The 20,148-nt window shown below is 39.3% G+C and overlaps 1 protein-coding gene across 2 annotated transcripts in view; it reads right to left on the bottom strand.

The window, feature by feature from the left end:
- Window positions 1–18,912, bottom strand: part of zcchc24 (zinc finger, CCHC domain containing 24) — a 31,942-nt gene extending 13,030 nt beyond the window's left edge. For both annotated transcript variants that reach the window (XM_034898978.1, XM_034898977.1), the window contains exons 1-2: window positions 18,400–18,912; window positions 14,980–15,180 (exon numbers count right to left, since the gene is read on the bottom strand). In XM_034898978.1, the coding sequence (XP_034754869.1) occupies window positions 14,980–15,180; window positions 18,400–18,639 (441 nt within the window). In that variant the 5' untranslated portion in view covers window positions 18,640–18,912. The remainder of the gene's footprint in view (window positions 1–14,979; window positions 15,181–18,399) is intronic.
- Window positions 18,913–20,148: the final 1,236 nt, after the last annotated feature.

Here is a 20,148-nt window from a genome sequence, read left to right as displayed (position 1 = left end):
CATGCCAGAACCTCAGCCAGGTGCATTATGGGGACTATTTATCAATCCCACCATGCACTACAAGCTCTAAATACAGCCACTGTTTCCTGTGGGTCTCTCTTTTTGCTGCCATCTTTCTCACCTCTCTCTCTCTCTCTCTCTGGACGGCTCGTTTGCTGGTGCAGCTGTCTCTTTCTAATGCATGTAAAGAAAAGTGGCTGAGGCTGAAAGTGACGGGAGGAACAGGTGTGCTGTTTAAGTGATGAATTTGCCTTCACTTGAGCACAATGCACCTCAGTTTATAACAACATTCTCCCCCAAACAGGGCTGCGCAGAAGAAACAGACAATATGCTCAGGCTGCCACATGCTGCAGCCTGTTTAAGTCAAAGTCGAATTACTGAGGAAAACAACTATGTTAATTACAGTCACATGCAATTAAACCAAGTCTAAAGTTTGTGACTAATAATTACATTTTAACAACCTCAGACGTCACTGTGCATTGCATGTGTCGCCCCAATGAATGAGGACCATGTTTGTGACACTTTTATATTTGCGATCAACACCATAATCACTCTCTCAGCCTTTGGAAACAATTGCACAGTTATTACAAAGCAACGCCATGTTTTTCAAGTATCCCAGTTAAAACGGCCTTAATCCTGGCTTGCTGGCACAAGACCCAAACTGCTGGGCTGCTCCCCAGCGTTCCGTAGCGCTCCGATCACTAGCCAGCATCTGGAAACCATCAGTGTAAACAAAGGAGCAGCGGAGGAGCTCAGCCCCTGCTCTGCCTCTCCGCATCCCCCAGGACATCACTCAGAGAGCAACACAAGAACGCCAAACCAACCCCAAAACCTGTGTGTATTGCATTGCTGCACACACACACACACACACACACACACACACACACACACACACACACACACACACACGTGTCCGTGTGTCTTCTCTTGTCTCATCTGAGGATCTTTATTTGGTTTAGCTGTAGTTCAGAAAGAGATACATTTTCAGATAGAGGAGATTGGGTTCAGTCCACTATGTTAGCTTTGAGCCTTTTGGAGTTTTTGTTTGGTTTGGTCATTAACCGTAGCATTTCTGATAAGACTTCTAATTGCTTTAATGTGGCTTCAGTTAGCATGCTAGCCTTAGCGGTTGGTCTGATAAATGTTACAAGATGGAGAGGCAGGAACCTGGATGTGGTTTTAAGCTGAGAACTGGTTCTCCTCTGTGAAACATCAAAAAAGATCAAAGCATCAATCATGCCTAAACCTTCTCTGAGAGACGACGAGGAAATATTTCCTGAACTTTTCACAACAGTTTTTCAGTAACCATATATCTATTAATCATGTGGTTTGGGCCTTTTCAGTACAGCTGAAACCTCCAAACATGTGGTTCATGGAGCTTTTATACATTGAACCTCACACTTAAGCAAACTCTATGATGCTTGTAAACACACCACAGTGGAAAGTGAGGTTTTGCAGTTGTGTCTGCAACCTGTCACACCACAAAAGAAAGCTTGTCAGTCTTTATGAGTGTGAGTGTTTTTCCCATGGATGTGGTTTTAACTTTGCTTGTGCATTATTACATTATTCATTTTCCTGAATACATACAAGCTGACAATATTCTTAAATGTTATCAACAAAATGAGCATGTGTGGCTATACTACTGTGCTTAGTTACATAGTACAGTGACTTGTGTTAGCCATAATGATGGGGATCACTGTGGCTCATAACTGCCTCGTATTCCTTCCATTGCTTAACAGCTCGACAGCTACAACTGCTGAGATAAGCATTCTTATCTTGTACAATTTCTCAATGTCTACAGTTCTACAGTGTCTCTAAATATAAACTGCAGCATTACATAATCGCGTACTACACACTTGGGTTTTGGCACTCGTTAACATTTGTTCCACCAAGCACACAAATGCATGTATGCATTTATCACACACACACAACTTTGACGCAAACTTTTCTCACAAAGGCACACAGTGTAACACCAGGTTCATACATTGTTCATTCAGATTTCACTACAACATGAAGAAACTATCATTTAAATCATACTGCCTTCAAAATAAGACAGATATAAGTACATTATAATCTCAACCTTACATTGCTGCTTAATTTCTACTGTAGAATGTCTATCATATAATTTGTCATCCAAGTCCATTGATTTCCATATTACTGATGTTCATTAAGAAAAATAGTGATTCTTCAATAGATATTAAAGCTATTTAAATTTACTGGTTACTCAGTCACCTCATTTATTGCAAGTGTGATGACAATCAGAGAGCTGGCACCATAGTGCTACTTTCAAAAAGCAATTTGTAACACTTTCCTCTGACTGGGTGCTAAAAATATACATACATATATACACCTAACACTTCAAAAACATATTGACATATGAACTGCCAATCTATAACGTGCAAATGTTGTATGCATTACATAATAAAATAACTAAATATTTTTACTAATATTAATCAGTGAATGGTATGTGAGCTTATTCAACATGACCTCCAATCACAAGTCAACTAGCACTGGTCTGAACCTGCACTGCACCCATGTGGGTCAGGGTGCTATTCTTAAAAAGGTTTCATATTCTAGAAGCTTTTTAATTTAGCTATTCATATGTGCTTGACATTTCCTCACACTATAAAAAGAAGTTTACTCACAATAGCACATCCCAGTTGTTTCTAGGTCTAAATATGCCTATGAGGCATATGTGCTGCAAGTCATTTGCTGAATTTAAATTAGATGTAATGTGTGAGGAAAGCAGTAGAAACAGTGGGTCGCAAAGAAAAGTAAAGTGTTATGTGGTTAGAAACCATAAAAATATATAATCAGACTTCAATCTTAACAGGCAACACTTCCCAAAAGGATCACAAGCCCACATGGATCTGAAACAAAGCAATATCACAGGTGCAGTCTATTTAAGGGGGACAGCAATGCATTCAAAATGACCTGAAGCTAAATATTATGTAAGTAAACATTGACTTGAAGTTACAAATTTTTAACTTGTGGGTTTCTGGGTTTAACCACCGAGATCACAAGTTGTTATAAATGGGTTTATCATCGCACCGTGATACAGAAGGGAGGATGTCAATAGGACAACCACTCCAACTGTTTTAAAGCATAACCACAAGTCCATTTCCAGCTCCATGGAGACGCTAAAATAGTTCATTCTAGGAAACGGCCTCTGGCAGAGTGAGTGCACTGTGTATTTATGTGTTTGTGTGTGTGTGTGTGCATGCACACACACGTAATGATCTTAAAACAGAATGAGTTGAACTTATTCTCCGATTTTAGTGAGGTCCCGTAACAGTACAAGGCATATCACTTACGCTTAGACTGTTCTTTGACATGCTGAGAAATCACACAGGGAAAAGGTAAATCAAGACAGCTGTACCAAAGATAAAACATCCCACAGCTGTCAGCAATGCAGATGAGTGGAGGTTGTGCCAGAAAATATCAAAAAACGTATGTTGTGCTTTTAAATGTCATCAATTACCCACTGAGAAATTACTGAAGCAAATATACAAGAACAGTATCTTGGAACATTTGATCACAAAAAAGAACAGTATATTGGATCATAAAATTGTTATGGTTTCAATTATATCTGTATGTGTCCATTTCAAATAAAACAAAGAGTAAAAGAACACAGGCAGGATTGGTGCACGTCTGCAGTAATCATGTAGAAGTAAAACACTAGATTGTCCCCTTAAGACAAGAAGAAATACCCCAGAAGAGCACTGTTCATCAGTTTTATAAAACTTAAAGGTGCCCTGCCTCATGTATTTCATTACTTTGTGGTAATGTGTGAAGTTCTACCATGGATTTGCCGCTTATTTCTTTTCAGTGGTTAGAGCTGACAGAGGAGGTAGCAGTTCATTTTGGACATGGATATAAAAAAAAATTTTTTAAATGCAAGTAAAAACTTTTTTGTGTGGCAGGGCATCTTTAAACTTTTTTAAGTAGCCACTACCATCCATGTGTTTTAATCTTTTGAAAATATATTTTCAGTATGTCACTTTGCTTGGTAGAAGGATCATAAAACATTTGTAGTTGTAAGAAACAGTGCAGCTTTCAATTGTTCTGTTGTGGACAAAGATTGGCAGAGTTAACATAATATGCTGATCTGTTGATTTAGATTAAAGCAAATCTCAGCTAAGTCATCTTTAATGATGGTATTCCTTACCAATTAAAGTTGGTGACCTGCAATTTCTGGTTGTTTTAATAAACTGGAGGTGGAGGTCTGGTATTATGTGTTGTTGTAAGCAGCGGATTTCAATGTTCTGAAAATGAATACGGTTGTTTGATTTTGCCCAACCAAATGATGAGAGGATATTTATTTTCAAGAAAATGGCCCCCAAAATGTATTGATAACAATGATATTTCAGTGGTACTCCAACAAACCAGTATTATTCTAAATTCTCATCTTACTCCCCAGTTCTTTTGAACAGGAGTTCTATATAATGCATACAGGCAATACAGATATGCCATATGTGAACACATGTGTGCTTGTGTGTGTATGTCAAAGTTTTTCTCCTCAGTAACAGACCCACGTCATTCGTGTCCAAGACAGCTGCAAAGGCATATTACCATGCCAGAGCTTGCTTTGCCAAAACCCCATTCCCAGATTCCTAGATTTCCACAACCCAGCTTCCCTAATCGGCCACGGATCTCAGTGTCATGTTGTTGAATGATTGATGGATACCTCTGAGAGTTAAGCATGTGGGTGTTTTGCTTTATACTAATAACAATCTTTTCTTTTAAAACTGATGTGTTTGACAGAACCCTTTCTCTATTTTCATGCTTCATTCATAAAATACACACGTATGTGCCAACTGGGCCTTGGAATCTGCCCTGGTTAAACCCAGAAGCTCAGTTCTATCAACGCACCAGCTTGACATTGAAGCAGTCTTATTTTTTGTATTTTGTTAACAGATATAGGATGAGTTTATCATACTATACTTACCATATTTACACAACCTTAAGGACAAATGCTAAGTGGGGCCGTGGGTGTGAATTTCCCCTCTTAGCCTTGGACTTAGCCTAGGTCCCACTAAAGCCCATCTTGCTGTACAGCTGCATAGCGGCATTGGGTTACCAGGCCAGTGAATGACAAGGGCAGGTTGGGTGGCGGACCGGGTCATACAGAGGTGCACACAACATCTTGTCATCTGCCACACGAAGTTCATGCTGCGGCTGTCTATGTCTGCATGTAATTCCTGTAGTTGTGTGTATGTTGGTGGATGTGTTTGTGATGTGTTTGTCTGTATATTCCTGTAATTCACTCTGACGGATATACTTCACACGTGTGTTGCTAATCTAAGTGTCACTTGGTGTCAATGCTATATTGGACCTATGGCCCTATATGGTACCTCAGCGCTCTTGCTATTAAGGCTCTTTCTCTGTATAACTCCTCAAAAATAAAATGCGTTGACAGGTAGTCTGTTTTTCACAGTGATGCTGGAGACATCTTGTAACAGACAGCTTTTCTCTTTCATAGTGTCATAGCAGTGTCTGCTATGACACTAAAGAGAAAAGTTGTCTGTTACAAGATGTCTCCAGCATCCCTGATAAGCCTTATCAGTTTACAGGGCAGTCCCTACTTACTTAGACTCTGTCTCACTCTTTGGTAACCTGACTGAGTGAGTTGGAGCAGAGACAGACGCAGGGCCTTCAGAGCCTTTGCTGCGCCTGGAAGGAAGATCAAGGGTCACCCTGTAAAAACATTCCCATGGTGCACCTCCCCCCCAGCCCTCATCCTTGCCAGAAACTTCCTGACACACTACAGGGCAGTGCATACAGACAGAAGGGAAAGTCAGAAAAGTTTCTAAATTAAATGCAGGTTGTTGTTTTTTTACAGTAAGTAAAGGGCCAGTCATCAAAATCTTTTTTTTACTTGAAAGTTACAGAAGCAATGAATAAGACCTACAATTAAACTTAGCTACAGAGAACACATTAGTATCCTATAAAAGTAGGTCAATCTAATTGTATGAGTTCAAAAGTATAAAAGTTATTTCCTTGACAATACCTTATAAACTGGCACTCCAAAAGCACAAAGAATTGCCCAAAGAATTGCTACAAGATACTGTTGGCTGACTTGGGCTTAATTCTACTACACACAACCCTGTGACTTCACATATTCATCACAACTTTGTTTTAATTTATGGTTAACACAGTCCTGATTCCTGAGAGGGCTGGAGCTCCTGGGTAGCCTGCCAGAGTAGGACTTCATGATGCTTAAGCGTAAAAAGAGAGAGAGGAAAGAGAGAGAGAGAGAGAGAGAGAGAGAGAGAGAGAGAAAAAATGTCACAAAATCTAAACCACAGAAGAGGCCTCTATAGTCTATTTGTTGACATATAGACAAGCAGACTACGTAGAGGACTGCCTGTGTGGTTTGATGTTGTAATTCTTTTTTTCCCTTTAAAATCCAAGGCTCTATCTAAACACACTTGAGTCTGACACACCACTGTAATGCAGTGAAGGCCCTGCTGGGGGAACAATACACGCCTGCCTTCCTGACCTCTCTGTCTAGCAGATTCTACAGACGTACAATGACTGCCTTAATTACCAGCCTCCATTCCCACCACTTGGGCTTTCCCCAATGGTGCCCATTCACAACCGCAGTCTCTCCCTAAGGTGCCGATTCAACCGCGACACAAAGCGAGCAGTGTCAGTCCCTGATCTCTTGACACCAAATCCAGTCGTGGTTGCCAGCCCTAGCAGGTTCACAGTGTCTCTGTCTGTCCGTCCGGTTTACGGTCATCTCTGTCAGCCTCACGTAAGAATCTCTGTCATTCACATGACAAAAAACTGTGCTGTTGAGTGGAACAGTTAGTTTGACCACATTAGCAATAGTGTGTCAGCTGTAAAAGAGGATTGACTCTCAGTCGGTTAGTATGCAAGTTTTATACAACAGCATGAGAAAAAAAGGTCCAACCTGAACCCTGAGCTGCTGCATCTCTTGGGATGAAAATGCCCATTACTATTCTGCACATTATTTTCTCGATACATAATAAAACGAATAATTGTTTGGTCTATAAATCCCCAGAAAACAGTGAAAAGTGCCCGTCACAATTTCCAAAATCCCAAGGTGACATCTTTTTAGTCTAATCACCAGTTAAAAACCAAAGACATAAAAATTACTTTGTTGTAAGACCAACAAATGTAACACATCCTCACATTTGAAAAGCAGGAACCAAGTAATTTTTTGCTTTAAGAATGGTATACGATTATAAAAATATCTTGCAATTAATTTCTGACTGATTGATTAATCGAAGTATTGTTGCTTCTGTAGTTGCATAAATCGAAAAACAATGCAAAATGATTTAGTGTATATAATGGAATTATCTCTAAAACATTCAAACATTTTGCATATGATGGGCATACAGTATATAGTATATAGGGGGTTGAAGTGAACTCTGAAATGCATTTGTGTGCTCAACGTGAGTAATTATCTCTTGCAATTTGTTGCAATTTCCACAGGGTTGACAATACTGATGTGAAGATATCTGATTTAAAAATATGGCTTATACCAAAAGAGGTTACAAGAGAGAACATTGGGATTAAGTATGAGACAGCAAAGCCCTCTGGCCCTGGTGTGCTAACGGGACATCATGCTGTAGTGAAAATCCAATCTCTGCTCCTCTGATTCCTCCCTCCTCCCTCAGTGAAAAATGAACAATCCTGTTTCAGTTCCTGAGGCCCCCGTATATGTACACAAAAGTACACAAGCCTGAGTGTTGTTACTATACAAGTAACGGCTGGTGTTGTTGCCATACTTCTATAGTCTGATACATTTTCTAACATCCTGATGTTTTGGCTGTAGAACTGGAATGGTATCCAGGGGTTTGTGCAAAGGTATGACATATATGATATGATATGATTTATGATAAGACATAAAGAAAAAAAAGGAGACTAGATTCGGAAAAAAAGGTGTTGACATGGTTTCTCTCATGCTGCAGTGACACGCTTACATAAAGCAATGTGCCAAGCAACGGTCCCAAACACACTATAGTTTCTTTCTTTTATCAACTCTGCATTTCACAGTACTGGCTCAGCAACATGCCTGGAAATAGATGTAAATAACAAAGTATTCTATAAAACCTCTCCAAATTAAGATACAATAAACTAGCATAATTTACACAATGCACCTATAGTCTGAGAGTGGCAGGAAGAACTAATAAGATGACAGGAGGTGCACGATCCATTTGAGATGAGACAATGGATGAATTTAGTGTCAGCTTACCTTAAAGAAGCTACATTTTTTTGCTTTTTAACTAAATAAGCAAACACTAAATTGTTATTATACACATATATATGATTTCAACATTTAATCCGAGAGCAGCTGTAAATGTACCTGTCTATGAATAAATGTAACAGTGCACCTCATCTCAGAGATAGGGTTATAGTGTCACGGTTACCAAAACAGGAAGTGGTGCAATTGTTGTCTCAGCAAAAACTGAGAGGAAGAATGGGATTTCTTTACAGAACACAAACCAGCTGGCAGGAAACTGCACTTTTATCATTCTTTTAACTTTGATTTCCTTTCAGGGGAAGTTCCCTCTCCCCTTTCGCTGGCTCGCTGGCTCTCGGCTCTCGGCTCTTGTGCCCTTCTCAGGCTTTTGAACTATACCCTCTCTGTGTCCGACAGAGCTCCATGCCATGACAGTGACACATCCAAACTCCCGGCCTGCCACAACAAATATCTGCAGCCTTGTCAGAATTGTCGCCAGGGTACAAAGATCATGGGGGTAAAATGTGAAAAATTCTCTCATGACAGATATTGTGTGACTGCGGTATTGAAAGATTGTTTATCGACAGGGTAACAGACTGCAGGACGCATAAAGAGAGAAAGAGAGAGAGAGAGAGAGAGAGAGAGAGAAACAAAGACATGAAAAAAGACAACGCCTGGCTGTGGCTGAGGAAAATGTAAATACATGATTCCTAATAAAGATATCTTTCAGTGAAGGCAGGAGGTTGGTTAAATAGAGATTAGAAAAGCTAAAGGACAGATGTAGAGTCAATGTTCTTTCTCCTCCCAGGAACATTAGCCTCCAGGGAACAGCATAACGTCTCCAGCAACGCTAAACCCACATAATCTGTTGAACTATTAAATAATCAACAGTGCACTGACTATCAAACAGCGCTAGAGATCTATTTTGGACAATTTAACAGCATGTTGAAGAAGCAAGAGCTGACAAATGTTGCTGCACACAGGAATATTAAACTGGATTTTAGATTATGCCAGGACTTTTTTTGTTGACTGGAAAATTTGAATTTCACAGAAAGCTACAGGTTATGAACCAACTTTTCTGCAAAGGGAGAGAAAGGCATTTTGGCTTAAATACCAGGGCCAGCTGGGAAAAATTGACCTTAGTGAAATAAACAGGACGACAAAGAGGTTTATGATCAACTGTTGAACAGGCAACACTATAATACGGAGCACTCCACCTGGGACTTTTATATGAATCAAAGAATGCCACTACCTGAACTTTACACTTTACATTGAAGAGAAAAAATATAATGTTGTTGCATATCCTTCAAGCATTTGTTTATCACCAATTATAAGCAGAGCATTTTCTACAAAGGTTTGTTTCAATTGAATCTATTTGTGCCCTAAAGACGCCAGAAAATGGCTGTTTCTTATATTCTACAGCCCTTAAAGTCAGAAGTTGTTGCTCAGAAAGTTGATAAAGTGGATCAGAATAGATTTGATTGAAAAAAGGTAGAGAGCATGCTAAAAAAGGTGAAAACTCATCTACAGACCTCAAACTGATTAAATAAAGATTTTAATATTAGAAATTGCAGGGAATTGGGTGTGCCCAGGCAGGGCTAAAATACTTGTTTTCCAAGAGTGGGGCACACAGACAGTGCTATGCAGATGTAACACTGGTAAATTACAAACTTGCTATTTGTATTGCGCACACACACACTCTACCCCCATCCCCAACTATACAACAACAAATTGAATCAGTAAAACAAAGTGATTGCACAATTATCCCAACATGACTGCCAACCAAATTGGGAAAGGGATAGCTGCTCCTTCGTAGGCAAACACTGGAGGATTTAAAACCAACTATGTTTAGTTAAAACAACAACCACTGGTGTTTGTTATTGTAGACAAAGTAGGCTGCAGCAATGATGAGTCATTAAGTTTATCACCACGACCAAAGGAAAAGCACCCATTTTGTCAAGTCACACATTACTCAAAGTGAGATTTGCCTCTGGTGTGAAGAGGCCCTCACTTCACAGCTCGCGTCAGGTCTCTGTGTTGACAACTGTTATTGGAGATTATGGTGACCATTTGTCACAAAAGACAGACTGCTGCTGAAATTACCAACACATGAGGTGTGAGGTCCATCACGGTTATTGGCATATGGTCACAGAAACACATTGGATGCATTCAAGATGAGATACAGGCATTTCAGCGTTTATGTCTCACATGGGACACATTTTGGTCCGTGTCAACTCACTGTTAACATTGTCCTCAGTCAGAAATCACTACAGAAATAAGTAGAGCAGATGCCAAAAGAAGAAAAAAAAAGATTGAAATTGATGCTATATCTTCAGACATTCAATACCCACCATAACTTTATGAACAAAAGGCCCATTATCCTGGTGTGATGAAGAAGGCTCTGTATGTGGATCAATGAGCTGTGTTTGTGATCAACACATTAGTGATGCTCTGATCATGCTCTAAACATTCCAAGTGTTGTCATTGGCTTAATGTATAATGAATTACATTTTCTCACAGTGGGCCAAAAAAGACAAATCTTAACGTCATGATCAGTATTTCCACATGTGTCTCTGCAATCTAAGCAATGAGAAATGTGCAGCAGCCCCATTTAAGGTCATTGCAACAGTGGACTGTATAGCAAAGGTTCAACATTTTGGGAAATAAGCAAAATAGCTTTTATTGCTGATGTGTTGAATGAGATTGATACTACTTACAGTGCATGTCTGTCCGTTAAGAGTATACAGTACAGCCTGTGGTTATCTTATCTTAGCACGAAGAGTAAAAACAAGGGGAAACAGCTAGCCTGGCCCGGTTCTGGAGAGCTCACTAACTAACACTTTTTATCTTGTTTGCTTAATCCATAGAATAAAGTTTAAAAAATGAAATAATAAATCTTCTGCTCTAACTCAGGTAAAGAAAGCAAATACAATAAGCATATTTCATAATATGTCAAACTTTTGCATAAAAGAAAAAAAATCTTACTTAGCTTCTAATTTACAATAAGATCCTACCAGAACATTTTCTGCCAAATTACTTTGAAATAAACTTTGAAATCGCTGCCGCTGACCTTTCAAGGCGCAACTCATGAAAGGAGTCAGAAGGAATAACATATGTCTGCACTGTAGTTTGCCTCTGCCTGCACAATGCTCTCTGACCTATCTCACGGTTTTACCTCTGATCATGTGTAGGCGGCTTTATTGTTGATAAATATGCTTTAAGTTTTCCAAACTGTGTGCATTGTTCCATTTTTATGGTGTATTCAATGGAGAAAAAACTGTAATAGAGTATTCCTTCTGGGAAATGTCACGCCAGACACCCAGTTCGTAATGCTGCAATATAACAGTATTGCAATACACAGTGGGTTATTATAGGTTTAATCACCATTGTGTTGTGTATCCTTCTGTGCTAGATAGACCTAACAGACATGACATGAAAATCTTTGAGATTACAACTTTTAACCTTAATAATTGCAAATTCAGAAATTTAAATCTTATATTATAGAGAAACACTTCTAACAGAAATTTAAATCTTATATTATAGAGAAACACTTCTAACAGAAAAATGGTGAAATAAGAAGTAGTGATGGCTGTCCTGTCAGTTATTTTTGGCTTTTAAGCTTTTATAAGAATAAGTATTCTCTCAGTTTCGAAATATCTAAAATTCCTGTGAATAGTAAAAAAAAACTGGCTCAGGAAACTATAAGTCTGAAGGACTGAATCAGGGGAATGCATTGCGACCAGGAATGGGGCATAGTAACTCTCAGAGACACATAAAACACACACACCAGCAACAGCCACCCCCGCATACCCACAAACCTGCATTCTGGCAAAGACATTTTCCATGAGTTAATCTTTCTACAGGGAGACATAGCAAGAAGATGTCATTCAATGCATCATTTTGATCACTCAAATCAGAGGTGGGGCCAACTGTTGAGAGGATTAGTCCACTGAACAGAACCAAATCATGAGTGCAAGTGGAAGACATCTTGGAAGGGGGCCAAAGCGTGGCAGTGAGGGGCATTCTGCTCATAACTGGGGGAGCGACCTCATTTTCAGAATAAAAGCAAGTTTACATAACACCTCTCTGCCAATGACAGGGAGCGCTGGGCAGCTGCTGCCAGGCCTGTGGCTTTCACTCAACCAAGAGTTCCCTGAAAAATGATTCTCTCAGCGGCCACAAGCCTCGTCTTTGTGTTTCCAATATTAACATGTTGAAACTATAAAAGGTCTTACATTGCAAGTAATGCAAAAACACTTTGGTAACCTCAACTATTTAATTGCCTGACCCTTATTCTCTCAGAACCAAGCAATGGAAGGGATCAGGAAACCCTCAACCGCAGGGACTAAGGTAATGGATCCAGCACTGACTCTCCTTCAGCTGCAAAAAAAAAAAAATACAAGCCTAAGTATATAATAAAATAACCTAACTCAGCCAACAGTAATTATACAATTAAAACATTTGAACCTCATCAAATACGTTTTGTGGGCTTTTGTGGACAAAAAGCAGAATATCCCCAGCCGTATAATATATAATATGATATAATTATTATTAGTGATAAAATGTCCCCTTGCGGTATTAATAAAGTAGACATTATTATTATTATTTGAATTTTAACTTATGAAAGTACCCCTTCCATAAACCCAACAATAGAAGCTGCAAAACAACACTATAAAACATTTTGAAGTAAAGTAGAAGAGGAAGACTGTACATGTCATTAGAATGTGATTCTCCATGTTGGATCAGGAAGACATACTTAGCAGCACTCTGTGAAGCAGAAGCCTCGGTTTTCATTGGCAAAGAACCACTGGACAGTGCAAACTATTAGCAGGGACACACTCATTCTCAAATGCATTCCATTGCAGGCAAGCACCATAACTCCATGGGCACACAATTGATTACTGCACCTTGTAAAGCAGAGTAATGTAGGGCAAGACAATATTGTTTGGAAAATGACACAAGTCTTGGCTAATACGTAAGTTGAACACTCTCGCAAAAATGTGTGTCCCATCTGCTATTTGGGTCTCCAGCTGGTTAGGTAAGAATAAGGCACATGATGACATGCGACTGGGCAATAGCCTAACTGATGTAGCACAAATGGAAGGTAAATTTATGGAGAGAAAAATGCCCAGGAGAGACCTAAATAACTAAAATGGTGTTGAACAGTGTAGGTGCGAAAGCCGGAGACTTTGCTGCTTTTTGAGTTACTGTTGTCAGTTTAACTAACAGCTGAAATATAAACCAAAAGACGTCTCAGCGTGATTTCGAGATTCACCCCTGAATTCTAACATCTAAATGGTATGATTGATTTCACAGCCTCTAGTGTGAACAGGATATTCTGTTTCATAAAGTAACATTTTGACCTTTTCCTTTTAGAATGGTACAGTCAAGATAACAAGATAACCAGTTTAACTGTACACAGCCTGTGGTTTCAGAAAAGGTCATTAATACACTAGACTACTATTAATATCATTATTATTATGAAATGCACATCTCCTCCAATGTTGAATTTCAGTATCATCTGATCAATGCTCACATCAACAACTACAGCATTTCATAAAGGAAAACAAAGTTACATTTGGCATGATATACAACGACCCAAAATTCCTGTTGGACTTGTCAATGGATGATCTAATTTCCTCATATTGCAACTTGGAGCTGTCCAGGAGATATTTCATCCGTACACAGGTCATTTACAGACCTCCCGAGACCAGTCATCATATGTCATACAGCAAGTCAAAGCATTTTAATCTCACATCTGCTCCTCATTACCATTCTATGCTAAAGAAACTCAGGGTTGGGCTTAGGATAGTGCACATCACCCAAAGGAAAGGGAGAAAAGAAATAGAGGAGAGGCAAAAAAAAGAGTGAGAGAAAGAAGGCAACTCAAGTCCAACAAAAAAACAACTTCCGAGGAAAATGTGACATTGTGTTCCTCTTATGAAATCAGACCACTTCCAGGCTGCAGTGCCAGTTATGGAGTTTGCCTTTTACAAGACGTTATACAACACAAAAATGACAGATCCACCACAGCAATTTCATAGTCCATTCCTTTCTCAACAACTCCTGCAAACTCCATAAAATATCAACTCACTTATGCTGAGTAGTTACACTGCATGTACACAATATCTATAACTTATAAGGACAAGTTTTTTTTCACATTTACTTGTAGATGTTTACACACCTGTATCAATCAGTAGCATCAAGTCAGGCTCCCAACTAGGGCCTTATTCTTAAAATAGACATTTCCGCCCAGACATCATTTAAAGTAAATTAGCAGGGACTGCTTAAAACCAAAACATTCTTCCGTTGTTTTCCCTGATGAGTTTAGATTTCAGGAGATGGCATCCTAAATACAAAATATTTAGCTACATATCAATAAAGACATGTTTTTTTTTTTGTTGATGATTTTTTTTATTTTTGAAAACATGCTAACGTGGCTAACTAGCAATCCAAGGCAAAAACAGACAGTTTCCCCTTTGACCCTTAAAGTAGCCTAACAAGTTTAGTTTTCTAGTAGTATAGTCCTGTGGCAGTTAAGATGCACACAAGCACACATAAACACACAGTCACAAACATGACTACAGAAGACAGAGGCCAGCCTGTTTAGCAAGTAGGTCAGACCAGAGCCAAAGAGGAAGATAGAGAGCATGAGAGAGCGACAGAGAGACAGGCATTGGCTGGAGCAAGCACAGCTTTGAGTGCCATCATTGGCTTGGATGAATCCTATCAAAAAACCACTAAAATATGTGTTCAAGCCTCACCTGAGGGCAGTCCTTGATGTAATGGCCCTTGTTGAAGCACAGGTGGCATAAGTAGTTGGGTGGGGGTCTTTTGTTTGGTTTTCTTGGCTCTGAAGAAAGGGAAAGGTCTGAGAAGTGGTCCGTCAGGGTGTTGAGTCCATCCACGATGTTGTTAAGGGAGCCATAGGGTGACACGTTCTTATACACGTTGTTGTTTAAGGCCTACAAAATGAGAATAATATCAGAAAAGGTTTGTCATGCATAACATATTGCACATAAAATAAACAACAATCTTGGGATGCCTTCACACTCAATTCAAATACAGTCACCAACTTTTAGCTTCATAACGTGTGACTTGTTGACCTGTACAGCATGCTGGAAAACATTACCACATGCAAGATAGTATCAAGATAAAATTTTGCATTTCTGGTTTTGGAGTGTTCAAAATGCTAAGATGAATCACCAATTTCCTTTGAGCGCTCTCTGTCCTAAGTTCTGCAGTGCCAAAAAATGAAGATTAAAATAAAAGCTCCAACATAATTTCTCCCATTAAATGCAGAACATCTGGCAGGAGGCCTAGCTGTGCTCATGATCTGGAAAAATACTGAGCATGTCCACAGAGAAAGACAGGACTTTACAGAGGATGACTCATTGTAAACAAGATGGGAGGCATGTTCCCTTGCCAGCCTGTGGAACATCAGCAATGTCATCAATGCACTGTTAGTGGTAAACTAGCCATGGTCAGCGTTTGCAGTCTGCTCGGAGCCACAGATCCCAATTTTGCATGCCACAGGGCCCGGTGAATTCATAGAAGATGCCCTCTGAATATTAATAACAGGGAAAGCATTGCTTGCAATTCCTTATTTCCCTTCTGATTCGTGTTTTCCTGAGTTCAAATACGATCCAGAAACAACGGACAGGAATTGACCTCTGGGTAAAATTATGTTGATTTTAGCACAGACATTTGTATTTTCAGTTGCTAAACAAACGGTCTAACTTGTCATCTGCCTTGACATTTGATAGTTTATCTGCAACAATGGCAAATATTTGAGACACCACCCACAAGTGAAACATCAGTGAGTGCATGGAATCCACAGATAAACCTTTCCTCTTCCACTGATGGTCATGTCTCGTTTTTGGGGCACAGATTTGTGTCTGGGAAATGATTTTACTACTGATGTTCAGTGTTGCACAGCACAGAAACCTTTGACTTGGCAACCTGGCCAGGGCTGAAAGCCAAATCTTTATCTGCGGGCTGTGAGATTGTCTTGCTAACCAGCTCCAGCTTTAAGACTTGTGTTCATTTACTCCATGTAGTCGTTGTAAATCAAACAGGTTTTCCATCTGCCATTTTTATTTGCTCTGTGTACTGTATTACTGTGTTGCATAAATTACTTCCCCTTGAGGACATGTGCATGTTTGTGTAATCAATAAAATCAGGTCTTAGTTGTAAAATGATTAAAAACAAGTTTAAATCAGTATACTTTGCTCAGTTTACGTTCCTCGCATTATTCAGTTTGGCCTGAAACCTTCTACTGACAACCCCAAGGAAACTGATTTCACACACATCTGCTAATGGTGGGGAGATAGTTTGTTTATTTTGTGTGTCTGTCTGTGTATGTGAGTGAGTGAGAGTGTGAGTGAGTGAGTGAGTGGGTGAGTGAGTGAGTGAGTCAGCAGGATGTTGTGTGTTTAAGTGTGTGGCGATGGATGTGTATGTATGTGTTGGGCACACAACGAGAACACAACTGGTATCATGGGTTAATATATTAAATATATAGTAATATAAATTACTATAGGGTTAGATAAGTCCAGAATGGCTATACATGTTCAAATTCTAGACTAGAACTGGGTTACACAATGGAAGAAAAGGTGGCAAACATTTATATGAAGTGTTTAAGATTGTGATAAGAATACCAGACTTGTGCCAATCAACAACCCATGCATTAGTTATCACTGTTTCACTTTAAGTTGACTTTTGTGTAATGCTTCACTGTGAAAACAACCACGTTTTGCATTACTCATCTCATCATCAAATCTCTGCAGCGGTTTATTTAACTTGGCTTACTCGGTATAGTAAGTTGCAAAATACCCCCCACCCCTTAAACTGTTTCCAGACTTTTTGTGTTCCCTCATTTTGAAACCCTTTATACTTGCGCAGATTGAATGGCATTACACAACTGCGTGTAATGTATATTGTGCACACCCAATTTTCAGAGGACTGTTTCATGTTAAATGACTTCAAAGGGCCTCTATGGTTACCACCATAATAATGGACACTGGTTCTAGATGGTGAATACACCATCCATCCACTACTTCTGTTTCCTAAAGTTTACAACACACAGTGTCATGTTAACATAGATCTAAGAAACTCAACTTAAGTGTAATCAACACTCTGGGAAGCTTGCTGTAAATATGTATTCTTTTTCTGTTTATGCTGTATGGGCTCTTTTTTTGTATAGTATGGCCTGCAGTATCAGGTTTGGACCCTGCACACATTATTTATTAGCATGTGTGTTCCTAAAATTACGCTGAGCTACAAAAATAGACTATATGTACACAATGATTGATTTTGTTTGCCTAACCAGTCTATTTGAAGAAGTCAGATCCAGCAGACCTCAGCAGGAGGCTGCAGTGGCCCGCTCTCTCCAGACAGAGGCGTGCAGGGGAATCTATTTTCATCTGTCCCCCTTTTTACCTTTCTGATCTAAGACATGTATCATCAAAACACATTTTGTCTCAACAGTTTCTCCTTTAAATGAAACCATAACTCATCAGCATGCTGAAAACAGACGTTTTTATCACACATTGTTTAATGACGTTATAGGGCAAGGGAATTTTACTAAGAAACGTTGTTGATTTATATTGAACTATTGCATAATATCTAGTAAGATCGTACTTGCTCATTTAAGATTTAAGAAGCTTACCCAAATTACATTTTTCAAACAATCCTGTATTATTTCTGCAATTAGGATACAACTGATGTATACAGAATAGGAAGTAGTAACACTGTCTATGACACTACTGACCATTAGTGTCCTGATTACCTCTTATGTAATTATATAAATACAGTATTTCCTTGTTTTAGTGATATTTAATTTACAATAGACTATAGCATATATCGACTAATTGTGTTATATAAAGTATACAAACTTGGCTTAATAAATGTTCTGATATTTTGTTTATAATATTGTTTATAACGAGTGTTGTTCAACATTTTTCAAAATACTTTTAAAATTTGGATTTTAAAGACTATTTGAAGTTATCGTCATATTATAAATAGCCTATGACAGCGGTTCTCCTGCCAAAATAGCCCATGAACAAGACGTGCAACATTTCAATAGGTTTCTTACTATGGGCCAGTACTCTAACTCAACCACAGTCTAACAATCTGAACTAAACTACTCCGGATAGGCTGTAGCTATGCATGCACTCTTTCACCTCATTCCGTTGCAGCTGAAAAAAGTTGTTGAGATAGTTTGAGTTCAGGGAAGAGCTCAAATCCGCTGCTGCGGGAGTCTTGCTGAAACTGTGATCCGGGTGAGAAGAGTTGGGTTCGGGTCTGAATGCGTCAAAAGCGCTGGTCTGGTGGGGGTCTTGTAAGGAGAGATAGACCCAGTTCAGAAGCTGTGCAGGCTGGTACACGGAGGCACTCGTGTCTATGGCAGACAACAAGCTCATCTTTCAATTCAAATGGCTAAACTGGATTTTCCACCGCTGAATCTTGGACTGGTCTTAACTCTTCTGCCGTCTTGTTTTCCTTCCAGTTCCCCGGCAGATGGCGAGTGCTCCTTTCTTCTTCCCGTTAAGGGCCCTGTCCTCCTCACGCCGGGAGCCTCGTCCCAGTTAGATGTTACTCAAAAGTCATTGCGCTAAGATGTCAGTATATAAAGTTTTCCCTTGCTCCCCATGGTCCGCTATCTGCCTTTATTGCAGCGGGGCACAGAGAGGCTCTTTGAGTATGTAATGAGGACGGCAGTACGTCACCGAGGACGCTGGCCAATCAGCGCCTGATTTAGATGAATATTCATTACTGGCCACTGGATGAGACAAATGGTTCATCTGCCCATTCTAGCTCTTTAACCCAGCTCAGCTTCACCAAAAAGTTAGCTTACATGTTCTACCACATCAATTAATAAAAAAAATCAATTTTAAATGACTATCTCTGAGCCATATGGTGACATGTATTACTTAGACCACGTGGGTGTTTGTGAGGGGGGGTGTTTTGTTTATTCAGAGTGAGAGGTGAGCAGTTGCACCTGAATGACTGATATTTGGAGTGTGACCTATGTTAATTATTACAATAACCCTGACGGCTAACATTGAGTCAACCATGTTTCACAGATAGTTCAATTAAACTCAAACTGTCATTAACTCCGTTTGAAAAGAATATTTCTTCACGTGTCCAACAACAGCAACACTGGATCATTGGTGAATAAGCACCATTAAAAAAGACCAATCAATCAAATCAGTTAAACAATCAAAATCAAATCAGCACCTAAAAACCAGCTCCGCTCCATGGCTCTCTCAGGCCTTTCCAACAGGTCCCAGCCTGCAGGCCAGCATGGTGTGAAAAATACTGTTAAAAGAGCTCCATCTTGTGGCAAATATCCTTAACCACACACACACACACACACACACACACACACACACACACACACACACACACACACACACACACACACGAACACACAGTACAGGTGTGTAGTGGTATGTAGCTTTCTTCTTAATATGGTAGGATCAGTGATGTGAAGGTATAGGTAAAACGAAACGTTCACTTCCTTGTTGTGACTATTATTACATCATAACCACATATAAAGAATAAGTAGTCATACAGGACACACGCAGCTTTACTCTAGTTAAAAAAACATTACATTATTATTATTATTGCTTTTTTTGTAACACACTTTTCCCCTTGTTTGTGTATGATCCCTGTGTTGTTTTGTTTTTATCTGCTGTTTTTTTTGTGAAGCACTTGAGAAGAAAGATGCAATATGAAATAAGTTGATTACTATGAGTATTATTAATTTAATGTACAGACCCTGCTGAAATGTGTACATTTCTGTAACGTTGATTAGGCTACTATAAAAATATATTATAGCCTATATGTAAATCATACACAAATTTTACCTTCAATAGGTTTCCCCAGGTTCAGGGGATGTTTGGGAGCTTATTAAGGCAGACATTTCA

Source organism: Etheostoma cragini, chromosome 17 (genome assembly GCF_013103735.1).
Source record: "Etheostoma cragini isolate CJK2018 chromosome 17, CSU_Ecrag_1.0, whole genome shotgun sequence".
NCBI classification, from domain to species: domain Eukaryota; kingdom Metazoa; phylum Chordata; class Actinopteri; order Perciformes; family Percidae; genus Etheostoma; species Etheostoma cragini.
Note: the sequence above shows the minus strand (reverse complement) of the source record. Positions and strands in the feature narration are given on the sequence as shown.